The sequence below is a fragment of the Eriocheir sinensis genome, chromosome 60 (assembly GCF_024679095.1).
Source record: "Eriocheir sinensis breed Jianghai 21 chromosome 60, ASM2467909v1, whole genome shotgun sequence".
Classification (NCBI taxonomy): domain Eukaryota; kingdom Metazoa; phylum Arthropoda; class Malacostraca; order Decapoda; family Varunidae; genus Eriocheir; species Eriocheir sinensis.
The window spans coordinates 11,167,469-11,179,968 of record NC_066568.1 but is presented as its reverse complement, the minus strand read 5'-3'; the positions used below and the strand labels follow the sequence as shown (position 1 = coordinate 11,179,968).

Below are 12,500 nucleotides of genomic sequence, written 5' to 3'. Positions count from 1 at the left end.
GGGGAGTGTGGGAAAATGAACAGTAAGGATAGAGTAGGGATAGGAGAGTGTAGGAAGGAAGGAAGTGAAGGAAGTGAAGGGAAGCAGAAGTGAAGTGAAGGGAAGGAAAGGAAGGAAAGGAAGGGAAGGGGAAGGGAGGGTAGGACATAATGTAATAAAACGTTGATGAGCTTTTGATATACTGTTGTTTGTTCAAGGCCTTAGCAATAGTAGTAGTAGTAGTAGTAGTAGTAGTAGTAGTAGTAGTAGTAGAAGTAGTAATAGCAGGAGTACTATTAGTAAGAAGTTTAGTGTATTATTATTGGTATTATTATTATTATTATTATTATTATTATTATCATTATTATTATTATTATTATTATTATTATTATTATTATTATTATTATTACGTTAGAGTACAAAATAATGGATAAGGAAAGGAAGAAAAGTAAGGAAGCAATAAGGAAAGAAGAGGAGAGGAGGAGGAGGAGGAGGAGGAGGAGGAGGAGGAGGAGGAGGAGGAGGAGGAGTAGGAGGAGGAGGAGGAGGAGGAGGAGGAGGAGGAAAAGAAAGAAGAAAAAAAACTTTTATGGTGAATACGACAAACAAATTTTCGCTTCATTATCGAACACACACACACACACACACACACACACACACACACACACACACACACACACACACACACACACACACACACACATCTATAATTGAAGTGTCACTCTCTCACTTTCCTTCCCTCCCTCCCCCTCTCTCCCTCTCCTTTCCACCCTTTCTCTCCCTCTCTCCCTCCCTCTCCCTCTCTCCCTCTCTCTCTCCCTCTCTCCCCCTCTCCATCATCTCTAAAGGAAGACACTGAAGGCCAATATTCGTGTGAGACAAGAGAGAGAGAGAGAGAGAGAGAGAGAGAGAGAGAGTACTTTCATATCACTGCCTGTCCATCTCTACTCAATATTCTCTCCCTCTCTCTCTCTCTCTCTCTCTCTCTCATTCAACAGGTTCCCTCCACTTGTTGCCTCTGGAACGTCGGGAATTCCAACTATTCCAGGATTCCAGCTGACCCCGCCCGTCTCTCTCTCTCTCTCTCTCTCTCTCTCTCTCTCTCTCTCTCTCTCTCGTTTATTTCCCTTTTTTTCCTCTTCTTCCTCCTCATTTTTTCCCTCATTTTCTTTTCCTTCCATTTTCCTTTCATAATTTTTTTCTTTCTTTTTCCTTTTTTTTTCGCTTCTTTATTTTCTCTTTCTTTATTCCCTTCTCTTTCCTTTCTTCTCTTCTCTTTCCTTCTCTTCTCTTTCCTTCCACTCCCTATCCTTCCTTTCCTTTCCTTAATTTCTTTTCTTCCCTCCCTACGTTTCTTCCTTTTCTTCCTTTCCTCTCCATTCATCTTCCCATGGTTCACCCTCCTCCTCTTCCTCCTTCTCCTCCCTCTTCCTCCTTTTCTTTTACATTCTTCTCTTCTTTCCCTTCTCTTTTCATTTGTTTTCTTTCCCTTCCTTTCCTTTCCCTTCCCTTCCCTTCCTTTCCCTCCCTTCCCTTCCCTTCCCTTTCCTTCTCTTATCTTCCCTTCCCTTCCCTTCCCTTCCCTTCCTTTCCATACTTCTTCCCAAATTTCCCCTCCTCCTCCTCCTCCTCCTCCTCCTCCTCTTCCTCTTTTTATGGGAAGGGACGCCGCCCTTTCCATATTATGAGGTTCGTGGCACTCATTTTAGCGGGTTATGAAGGGAAGAGGAGGAGGAGGAGGAGGAGGAGGAGGAGGAGGAGGAGGAGAAGGAGGAAGAGGAGGGTGAGAATATATGGACGCATTATTTCCTTCATTCTTCGTCTTCTTTTCCTTCTGTTTGTTTTCTTCTTCTTCTTCTTCTTCTTCTTCTTCTTCTTTTCTTCTTGTTCTTGCTCTTGTTTCTTCTTTTTCCTCTTTTTGATCTTCTTGTTCTTGTTCTTCTTCATTTCCTTTTTCCTTTTTCTTTTCTTCTTTTTCTTCCTCTTCTTCTTCTTCCTTTTCTCTTCCCCCTCCTCTTTTTCTTCGCTAACTCTTACTTTTCATTATTATCACTCCCCCCCTCCCCCCCACCCCCACCCCCACTACCACCACCACCACCACCACCACTACCACCACCACCACCACCACCACCACCACTACCACCACCACCACCATCATCACCATCATCATAACGTCTTTCTCTCTAATGACTCAGAAGCGAAGTAATTAAAAAATTTTCTCGCACTTTTGAGAGAGAGAGAGAGAGAGAGAGAGAGAGAGAGAGAGAGAGAGAGAGAGATCTATTATCAGTCCTCCCTAATTGGATGTCCGAGTAGGAAGGGAGAGAGAGAGAGAGGGAGGGAGGGAGGGAGGGAGAGCAGGAGGGAGAGATGGAAGAAGGGAGAAAGGAAATAAGGAGAGAGAGGAAGGAAGGGAGATGGAGATAGGAAATAGGCTAGGGAGGTAGGGAGGGAGGGATGTAGGAATAGGGAGAGAAAGGATGAAAGGAAAGAGAAGAAATAGGGTGAGGAAGAGGAAGAGGGAGATATTGGAAAGGGAGAGAAAGAGGGAAGGATTGAGAAGGTGAAGGAGGGAAGGGAAGGAAACGGAGAGAAGTGAAAGAAATGAGAAGGAAGAAGAGGGAAGGAGAGAAATGAGAGAGAAGTAGGGAGGGAAATGAAAGAGAGGGGAGTAAGGGAGGAAAGATTAGGAAGAAGAGAGAAGGAAGAGGAAAGAAGAAAAGAAAATGGAGCGATGGAAGGAAGGAAAGCAAAGAGAAAAGGAAGAAAGGAAAAGAAAAGTAAGAGAAGGAAAGGAAAAAAAGGAGAGAAAGAAGGAAGGAAAGAAAAAGGAGAAGAGGGAAGGAATAAGAAGGAAAAGAAAACTATGAGAAAGAAAGAAGAAAAGGGAGATAAAGAAGGAAGGAAATAACATAGAAGGAAGGAGAGAAAAAGGAGAAGAGGGAAAGGATGAAAGGGAGAAGGAAAGAAGGCAAGAAAACATTGTGAAAAAGAAGAAAGGAAGGAAAAAAACGATTTGGCATAAGTGTACAAGGGAAAAGAGAGAGAATTAAGAAAGCAGAAAAAAATGAAAATAAACTTAGGAAAGAAAATATGTAAGTAAGTAAAAGAAAGGTAATAAGGAATGGAAGGAAAGAAAAGGGAGAAAATGAGAAATGTAAAGAAGGGAACAAAGTATGAAAAAAGGAGGAAAATATAATAGGAAGGAAATAAAGTACACACACACACACACACACACACACACACACACACACACACACACACACACACACACACACACACACACACACACACACACACAATTATGATTCCTCCAGCACGTATCTCATTTCTTTCTCCATCTCTCTCTCCCTCCCTCCCTCCCTCCCTCCCTTCCCTTCAAATTCTCCTCACCAATCTTTCCTCTCTTTTTCCCTCCATACCTCCTCCGCCCTAAAATCTCTCCCTCCTCCCTTCTCTCCCGAATACTGATGAGAGGAGGGAGGGAGGGAGGGAGGGCAAGAGGAGGAAAGGAGGAAGGGAGGGAGGGAGAGAGAATGGTGTTGAAAGGTTAAGGAAGAAGGGAAGGAAGGGAGGGAAGGAGGGAGGAAGGAAGTGTGAAGATCAGGGAGGAAGGTGGGAGGGAAGGGGAGAGAAAGGAAGGGAAGGGAAGGGAGGGAAGGGAAGGGAAGGGAAGGAAAGGGAAGGGAAGGAAAAAGAAAGAGAAAAATGGAGAGAGAGAGAGAGAGAGAGAGAGAGAGAGAGAGAGAGAGAGAGAGAGAGAGAGAGAGAGAGAGAGAGACTTTGATAACTTGCTGTAATAAGCTTTAACTTCGACTTGTGACCCTGAGAGAGAGAGAGAGAGAGAGAGAGAGAGAGAGAGAGAGAGAGAGAGAGTATTATTGACCTCCGTGACCCCTTAATGACCCCTGACCCTTTGCTAATTGGCTTCCTAAATGACTCGTTAATTAAGAGAGAGAGAGAGAGAGAGAGAGAGAGAAGAAGAAGAAGAAAAATATAACTAATAATAAAAACAATAATAAAAATGAAAGAGCCGAAAGAAGGATGAAGTCTTGCATTAGGATGAGGGAGAGGCGTGAGGAGATGGTATAAAAAGGGAGAGGAATGGGGATGGCAGGAGGGAGAGAAAAGGGAGAGGAATGGTATTAAGATAAGGAAGATTGAGAGAGGGAGGAAGAGGGAGATAGATAGATAGATTTAGATAGATGGATAGATAGATAGATAGACAGGGGATATGAGATTAGAATGAAGAGTGAAGTATGGTATTCCAGTATGTTAAAATCAAGTTGGCAAATGAAGTGGTTATTATTATTATTTTTTATCTTCTAATTCTTTTTTTTTTTTTTTTTGGTCATATTCTTGTTCTTCTTGATGGTATTCTTGTTATTGTGCATCTTGTTCCTAATTTTCAGTGTTCTCTTCAGTAAAATTATCTTCCTCTTCATCTTTTTCGTTTTAACATTCTTCATCATTTTCTTCTTCTTTATCTTCTTCTATTTCTTCTTCTGCTTCTTCTTTTCCTTTTTCCTTTTTCTTTTTCTTCTTTTTCTTTTTCTTCTTTTTCTTCTTCTTCTTCTTTTTATTTATTTATTTTTTAAGAACATTTTCGACATGTCATCACTACTACTACTACTACTACTATTATTATTAGCACCACTACTACTACTACTATTTCTTTTTCCAGGTACGTGCTCGCCCACCTGTGTGCTCGCCCTCAGGAGAAGGACATTAACCTGCCTTTTATTACCCGGCAGTTAAGTGCATCCACGCAGGAGTAATTTAGGTGTGTGTGTGTGTGTGTGTGTGTGTGTGTGTGTGTGTGTGTGATGTTATATGCAAGGTTCTAATTTTAAGGTCAGTAATTTATTTTCTTATTTTATGTTAGTTTTCGTTTCAAGACATTTCTCTTTTATCATTTTGTTAGCTTTTACTTTTCGCTTTACTTTGGCTCTGTGAGTGTGTGTGTGTGTGTGTGTGTGTGTGTGTGTGTGTGTGTGTGTGTGTGAGGAGAGCAGTTTATTATTTTCATTGTTATTTAGCATCAACGCGGGGCCTTATCTATCTCGTGAACGGCAGGAGACCGCATCAGATGTTTCGTCTCTTGAATATTTCGCTCATGGCTGTTTTTTTGTTTTAAGCATCTAATATTATCTCTCCTCTCTCCTCCCCAACACCTTTCTTCCGCTTTCTTACCTGCTGTGGACGGTAGCACTTATAACGTTGAGGTTAAGCATGTGTGTGTGGCTAGCTCACCTGCGTGTGAGTGACTATTTCAAGGAGTTGGGGTTGCGTTGCCGGAAATATCCATGTAATTAGAGAACGGTGCAGCTGTGAGACGTGTAATATAAGTTCATATCTTAAATGTTTAGAGGGGACTACTGAAAAGGGATGGAGGTGCGTTATAGGAGAATGTTTTAAGGCCCCGTCCACACTACTGTGCCCGCCCGTTAAAGATGCGAAAGTTTCCGAGGGTCGGGGTTTCCCTCGAGCTTGGTCGTGAGGACAGGCCCGTTTATTAGGCTGTGAATGTTAGTGGAAGGGCTGCTCCCTTGACCAGTGTTGAGTAGTCTCCTCCACATTATCAGGCAGTTCCCGTGTGATGATGTACACTCAGACGTAACAAAGAGCAGCAAGGTAATAATGCATGACAGACGGAGGGCAAGCGACCCAGGTGAGGTTGAGCTCTGGTATCCGAGTCTGTCCCGCCAAACATTACCCGGGAAACGAACAAAGGCCGCTCCATCGTGTGGCTGGGCAGGCAAGGGCATTCGATGGTGTCCCCGCTCATGATACCATCTCCCCCGTGCATGCCACCCGCCATCCAAACGTTTATTTTTGATTTTTTTATATGTTTATGCCTATGTCACCGGTAGGATTAATTGATGGGGCCTGATGGTCGGCCTCCGCCTGTTGTGGCATAGGCAAGTGTTCCTGGTGGCCCCATCTTACTTGGCCCATGTTGCCCCCCGGAGCTCATCTTTGATCCTCTTTTCGAGACAATCTAGAGTCTGGGTTGATAGGTGGTCTTCAGGACAGCATGTGGGTAGTCTTAGGCCACTCGGCTGTGACTGAAAAATTCCAGCTTATGGCTGCGGGCGGGACGCAAACCCTCGTCCTTGGACGCGGCGCCGGGATGTTAACCACTCATCCACCGCCTCCCCAAACGAGCGTATTGGAAATGGATTCATTAACAGTGTTTGCCATTCCAGCATTGCCCGATACTGGGGGGGGGGGGGGGGGGGGGGCGCTTAGGTGACGAAGGAGCTGGAGATGCGTGAAACGTAAACCAGGTGTCAAAATCTTACCTGTGCTTGAGTGGGCCGACGAAGGGGTTGGTGGAGATGTCAAGGGGATTCAGAAGGTAGATGTGAAAGGGATTGAACAGGTACTTCAAAATAGATAATGTAACTAGATGATTAATGAACGGGACTGGTGTAAAAGGCAAACCATGTGTGTGTTAATCTTACCTGTGCGTGAGTGGTCCGATGAAGGGGTTGGTGATGAGCTGCACCACCGCCTTGGAGCAGAAGAGCAGGCCCACCTCCACGTTCTCGTTGACCAGGTCCTCGTGGTTCATCTTGACGTACCGTTGCCCCCCTCCTCCCCCCTCGGTGGGCGCGGGGGCGGCGGCGGAGGACAGAGGCGGCGGCGGCGGCGGGGGCTTGTTGGCAATCGAGGCGTTTTTCAGGAATTCCATGGCGGGGCTCGTCAGTCTGCCGTCCTGGCCTGGTGGGGGGGAGGGAGAAAAGATAAAAAGAGGATAGGGAGAGAAGGATAGGGAGAGAAGGATGGGGATAGGGAGAGAATGACATTGAGAGGATAAGGTGAGGGGAAGAAAAGGATACAGAAAGGGGGAGAAACATAAGGAGAGGGAGAGGATAGGGGAAAGGAGATAAAAAGGAGCGGGAGAAAGTGAAGAGAAATAGAAAGGGAGAAAAGAGAGGGGAAAGAGCAAGAGAAGGAGGTAGAAAAAATGATGGCGAAGGAGAAATAGAGGAAGAAAGAGGGAAAAAGAGAGGTAGAAAGAGAGATACAAAGAGAGAGAGGGAGAAGGAGAAAGAGAGGATAAAAAGGAAGAAAGAGAAAGAATGAAAGTAAGGTAGAGGGAGAAGATGAAAAAGAGGGAGAGAGAGAGAGGAAGGAAGGAACGGGAAGAGAGGAAATGATTTGCAGTCGTATTGGAAAGTGCGATTGAGTGAGTGAGTGAGTGAGCGAGTGAGTGAGTGAGTGAGTGAGTGAGTGAGGGAGGGAGGGAGGGAGGGAGGGAGGAAGAGGAACGGGAGTAGGATGGAAGAAAGAGAGGGAAAGGAAAAGGAGAAAAAGAATGAGATATATTACGGAGAGGAGAAAGATGGGGAAGGAGGGAAATATAGATGGAGAAAAAGGATTGAAGGAATAACGAGAAGGAAAACAGAAGAGAAGAGAGAAAGGAGAATGAGAAAGTGAGGAGAGGAGAAAGATATAGAGAAGGGAAAAGATGGAAAGGAGAAAAGGGAAGGAAAAAAGTAAGAAAACAAGAGGAAAGGAAAATATGAGCGAATGAGGAGAGGGAAAAAATGAGATAGAGAGAGAAGGAGGAAAAGATTGAAGGAGGAGGAGAAATATTATTGAAGGAGAGAAGATAAACGAACGAAGGAATGATAAATTGAGGAGAAGATAGAGATAAAGAGGAGGCAAGGAATGGACGAGGGAGGGAGGAAGGGAAGGAGAGAAATCAAAACCTCGCAACCAAAACACGTCTTAACATGTAACAGTTTTCAGTGACCTAGATATATTCATCTATCCCTTCCTCCTCCCTTTCCTCTCCTACCTCTCCCTTTCTCTCCCTTTCCTTCCTCCCTTTCCCTACCGCGCTCCCTCTTACTTTCCTCTCTCCCTCCCTCCCTCCTTCCCTTCCTCATTCATCTATCCCTTCCTCCTCCCTTTCCTCTCCTACCTCCCCCTTTCTCTCCCTTTCCTTCCTCCCTTTCCCTACCGCGCTCCCTCTTCCTTTCCTCTCTCCCTTCCTTCTTCCCTATTGCCCTCCCTTCCTTTACCTTCCTCTTCCCTCCACCCTCCCTTCGTGTCCCTCTCCCTCTTTTCCTCCCTTCTTCCTTCCCTTCTTTCTCCACTCTTCCCTCTCTCTTCCTTCCTCTCCCTCCTTCTTCAATTTCTCTTCGTTTCTCCCTTCCTCTTTCTTTTTCTCCCTCTCCCTCCCTTCGTCTCCTTTTTTCTGCCCTCTCCCTCCTCCCTTCCTCCCTCCCTCCTCTCCCTTTCTCCCTTTCCATTTCTCTCCCTCCCTTTCTCCCAGTTTCTCCCTCTCCCTCTTTCCTTTCCCTTCCCCTTTCTTCCTCTCCCTCCCTCCTTCCTTCCTCCCTCTCTCCCTCCCACTTCCTCCCTCCCTCCCTCCCTTCGTTTCCCAGGATATTTAGTAGTTAATGAAAGTGTTGAGGAAAAAATAGACCACAAAAAAGAGAGGTAATGGGCGTGTCTGTCAATACTGCGGCGCGGAGAATATAAGGAAAAAAAAGGAAAGTTAGAAAAGAAGCAAAAAAACAAGTGTGTAGGATCGATGAATTTATAGGAAAAAAAGTATAGGTAGAAAGTTTTAAAAGGAAATGGAGAAAATGGAACGTATGAAAGAGGAGTAAGGAAAAGTGTGCGTGTATGTGTGTGTGTGTTTGGGTTGGTGGGGGGGGGGGGAGGGGGTATCACGAACCAAAAAGAAAAGAAGCAAAGAAGGTCGAAAACAAACAAACAACTCCAGTGTGTTCAAACGAAGTGTTCCTCTGGCACCTAGGGGACATTTTTTAGGCCCCTCGTAATAGGCTGTAATTGTTCTTTCACTGTCACGGAGGTTGACTGTCCATCACACATGTTCTCGTGCAACAGTGTCTAAATTATTTGCCTCTGCTCACGTCTTTTACATGACAGCTGCGCGCGCCTGGCCGTGGGCGCTGGCCGCTTCCTGTTAGCGCCGGCGTGAGGGCTGCTCCAGACACTCACGCCTTCATGGCTCCTTTAAGAAAGACTTGATAATTTATTTCAGCTCTCTCATTCTCATTCTTCTCTCTTCGCGTGGTTCCTTTACTTCCGCTCCTTCTGTTACTAATCAAGAACTAATGTAAAATATGTGATAAAGGCAGATAAGTCAGATGTAACAGGGAGCGGGGAGGGAGTGGCTGCGAGGGAAACAAGAGCTCGTTATGATACGAACAATGATCAGCGTGCTCACCACTCGCCCTGCCAACACATGACTTATAGAGTGATGTGAAATAACAATGTCCTCCAGGATACATCCGCGGCGTACGCATTGAACCTCACGGGAGTCGCTGAGAAATGTAATGTAGATGTGCCTGGCTGTGTCCGTAGAGTTTACCGCGTCGCTGCCCGGGTAACGGTCCCCAGCGTGACACTGTCTTGTTGGCAGCTTAAGGTTGGCGGCAGTCTGGTGGAACTTTATTGAAAAACCTTCTGCTGATAAGTCTGCTGGTGGTAGATGTAGCACTAACTGAACTGAACTAACTATTGATAATTACGCAAATTTTTTTGTGTAGGTTCCAAAAATCTGTTGGAAACTTTACATACCAAACAACAATATTGTTTTGTTACTAAATACGAAGAAATGGAGTGCGAGTGCCGATGCTGCTATTACTACTAATACTACTTCTAATACTACAACTATTACTACAGACATATGTGAACTCTACAATCTGAGTGTAATGATAACAAATGCTACCGTTTAGCATGTATCAGTGGTTAGTTAAAGAAAATGATACATACACATGTAGCACGAGAACACGTGTGATTGACAGACACCAGCCATGAGAGCAAGAGAGGAAGCCACCTAAACCGGGGAAGCTTAATACCTAGCTTAAGCGCCAGAGGAACACTTGGTTTGAACAGACTATAATATAACACAAATAAGAGTATAGAAAAAAGAGAAAACACACAAAAAGTATCTACTGTATGTATGTGTGTGTGTGTGTGTGTGTGTGTGTGTGTGTGTGTGTGTGTGTGTACGTATAAGAGTTTGTATGTCAAACTATAGCGGAAAAAATAGGTCGCTATATATATGACAACTGAGAAGGAGGAGGAGGAGGAGGAGGAGGAGGAGGAGGAGAAGGACGACGAAGAAGAAGAGGAAGAAGAGGAGGAGGAGGAGGAAGATGAGGTAGACAGGTTAATTAAGACTTACCTGTGTCGAAGGGGAAGGGAAGGCGGGAGGGGTGTAGCCCCCCGCCCCCCGCCCCCCCCTGCCCCCCCTCCTCGCGGCACGGACAGCGGTTAGGTCCTGGAGAGAGAGAGAGAGAGAGAGAGAGAGAGAGAGTTCAGTTAGTACATTTATCAGTTTATAATAATGTTTTTATAGTATTCAATGTTTGCCTATTATTATTATTATTATTATTATTATTATTATTATTATTATTATTATTATTATTATTGCTTGTTTCATTAGGTACTTTTACTCTTCTTCCTCTTTTCTTTGGTTTCATCTTTTTTTCTCCTCCTCCTCCTCCTCCTCCTCCTCCTCCTCCTCCTCCTCCTCCTTATCATCATCATCACCGTCATCATCTTCAGTTATATTTTTCTCGTAATATTATTTTTAACTTCTTGAGAGAGAGAGAGAGAGAGAGAGAGAGAGAGAGAATATTCATATACCTACATCTTTCAGTCGTAAGTGGATGACGTGATTTCCTTGGAGTCGGGCCATTAGTGCAATATTCTCTTAATTAACGAATCCATTTGGTCTCCGCTACCCCCTCCCCTCCTCCCTCTCCACCACCACCATCACCACCACCACCACCATCATGATCACCTCCCCCCCCCCACCACCACACCATTTCTTCCTCCTCCCATTGTATCTTCTCTCTCCTCCCCCTACTCCTCTTCTTTCCCCTTCCCCATCTACTTCTTCTTTCCCCTCCACCTCCTCCTTTCGACCATCGCCACTACCATCACCACCACCACCACCTCCTCTTCCCATCCTATCTTCTCTCCCTACCTTCTATTCTATTCTACCTTCTATTCTCTATCTTCTTCATTTCCCTCTTCTTCCTCTCCTTCCCCTCTTACTTCTTTCTCCTTCACCTCCTTCTCCCCCCTCCCCCCCACACCAACACCGCCACCACCAACCACCATCTCCATCTCTCCTCTTGTTTCTCTTACTCTTCTTATTTCTTTCTCCATATCCTGTTTCTCCTCCACTTCCTCCTCTTCTCTCTCCTACTTCTGTTATTTCTTCTTTCTTCCTCCTCCTTTTTCTCCTCCTCCCCTCCATCACCACCACCACCACCACCACCTCTTCTGTCTCCTCCTCTTTTCCCTTTTCTTCCTCCTACCGCGGTTACTTGTTCTTCTTCTCTTCCTCCTCCTTCCCTCTCCTCTCTTCTTCTCTTCTATTTTCACCACCTTCATCTCTTCTTTCTCCTACCTCTCCTACTTCTTCTCTCGACCATCACCAATATATCATCACCACCACCACCACCACCATTGCCTCTCACACTGTTTACATTGCCTGCACCAAGCCTTGACACCTCCCACTCAGCTGATCATTGCCAAAAAATCACTACTGGGTGTTTATTTTGTCCACTCACCTGATCTCTGTAAACATTGCTCCTCCACCTCTTGCTTCCTTTTACTGTATCTTTTAGTATCTTTATACAATATGTTTCTTTTTGTCCTTTTTCTTTTTTTTTCTTTTTTTTTCCATTTTTGTCTTCTTCCTTTTGTCAGTTTCCCTTTTCTTATTTTTCTTTTGATTTTTATACCATATTTATTACCATGCAATCAGCGTCTTTCTTATTTTCTTTCTTTCTTTGAACATATTTTTCCTTTCTTTCTTTCTCTCTCTCACGCCACATTTACAAGGTTATATCTGTCAACAAATTTTTGTATAATGTTGTCCAATGACTGTTTACACTTTTTTGCTAGGTAGCGTAAACAAACATTGCCATACGTGTTTACTTCTTTGTTTACATGAACGGAATGGTTATTGAGGAAACTGTCTTTTTCGTTTCCTTTGCTTCACTTTCCTTCTTTCTTTACTCCTGTCAGCTGATAAGTGTAAACATACCTTCCATCCGTGCTGACTTCTTGATTACCTCATATATTTGATTACTGCAAGTGTAAGCAAACTATATCTTTCCTTTACTTTTTCACCCTCCTCTTTTACAATTATTTTCACTCGTCAGCTGAGAAATGTAAATAAACCTTCCATATTTTCTAACCTTGTTTCGTCAGGCAGATGGCCATATAGGGTAAACAGCATTTTTTCTATTCTTTCCATATTCTCTTAACCATCCTCTGTTTCCACTCGTCAGCTGATAAGCGTAGGCGGTGGCTGAACTGGTAGCGTACTGGGCCCACATTCACCGCGTGATGGACGACGCGGGTTCGAATCCCCACGTTACCACCTCGGATTTTTCAGTCACCGTCGAGTGGCTTAAAACTACCCACATGCTGTCCTGAAGACCACCCATCAACCCGGACTCCAGAGGAAGCCGTCCAAGCGAATCAAAAACGAGTTCCGGGGGGGCAGC

General features: G+C 44.6%; 1 protein-coding gene across 1 annotated transcript in view; it reads right to left on the bottom strand.

Moving 5' to 3' along the window:
* Nucleotides 1-12,500, bottom strand: part of LOC126985966 (synaptic vesicular amine transporter-like) — a 75,154-nt gene that overhangs the window by 28,288 nt on the left and 34,366 nt on the right. The window contains exons 4-5 of the mRNA XM_050841578.1: nucleotides 10,157-10,252; nucleotides 6,447-6,705 (exon numbers count right to left, since the gene is read on the bottom strand). Of these exons, the coding sequence (XP_050697535.1) occupies nucleotides 6,447-6,705; nucleotides 10,157-10,252 (355 nt within the window). The remainder of the gene's footprint in view (nucleotides 1-6,446; nucleotides 6,706-10,156; nucleotides 10,253-12,500) is intronic.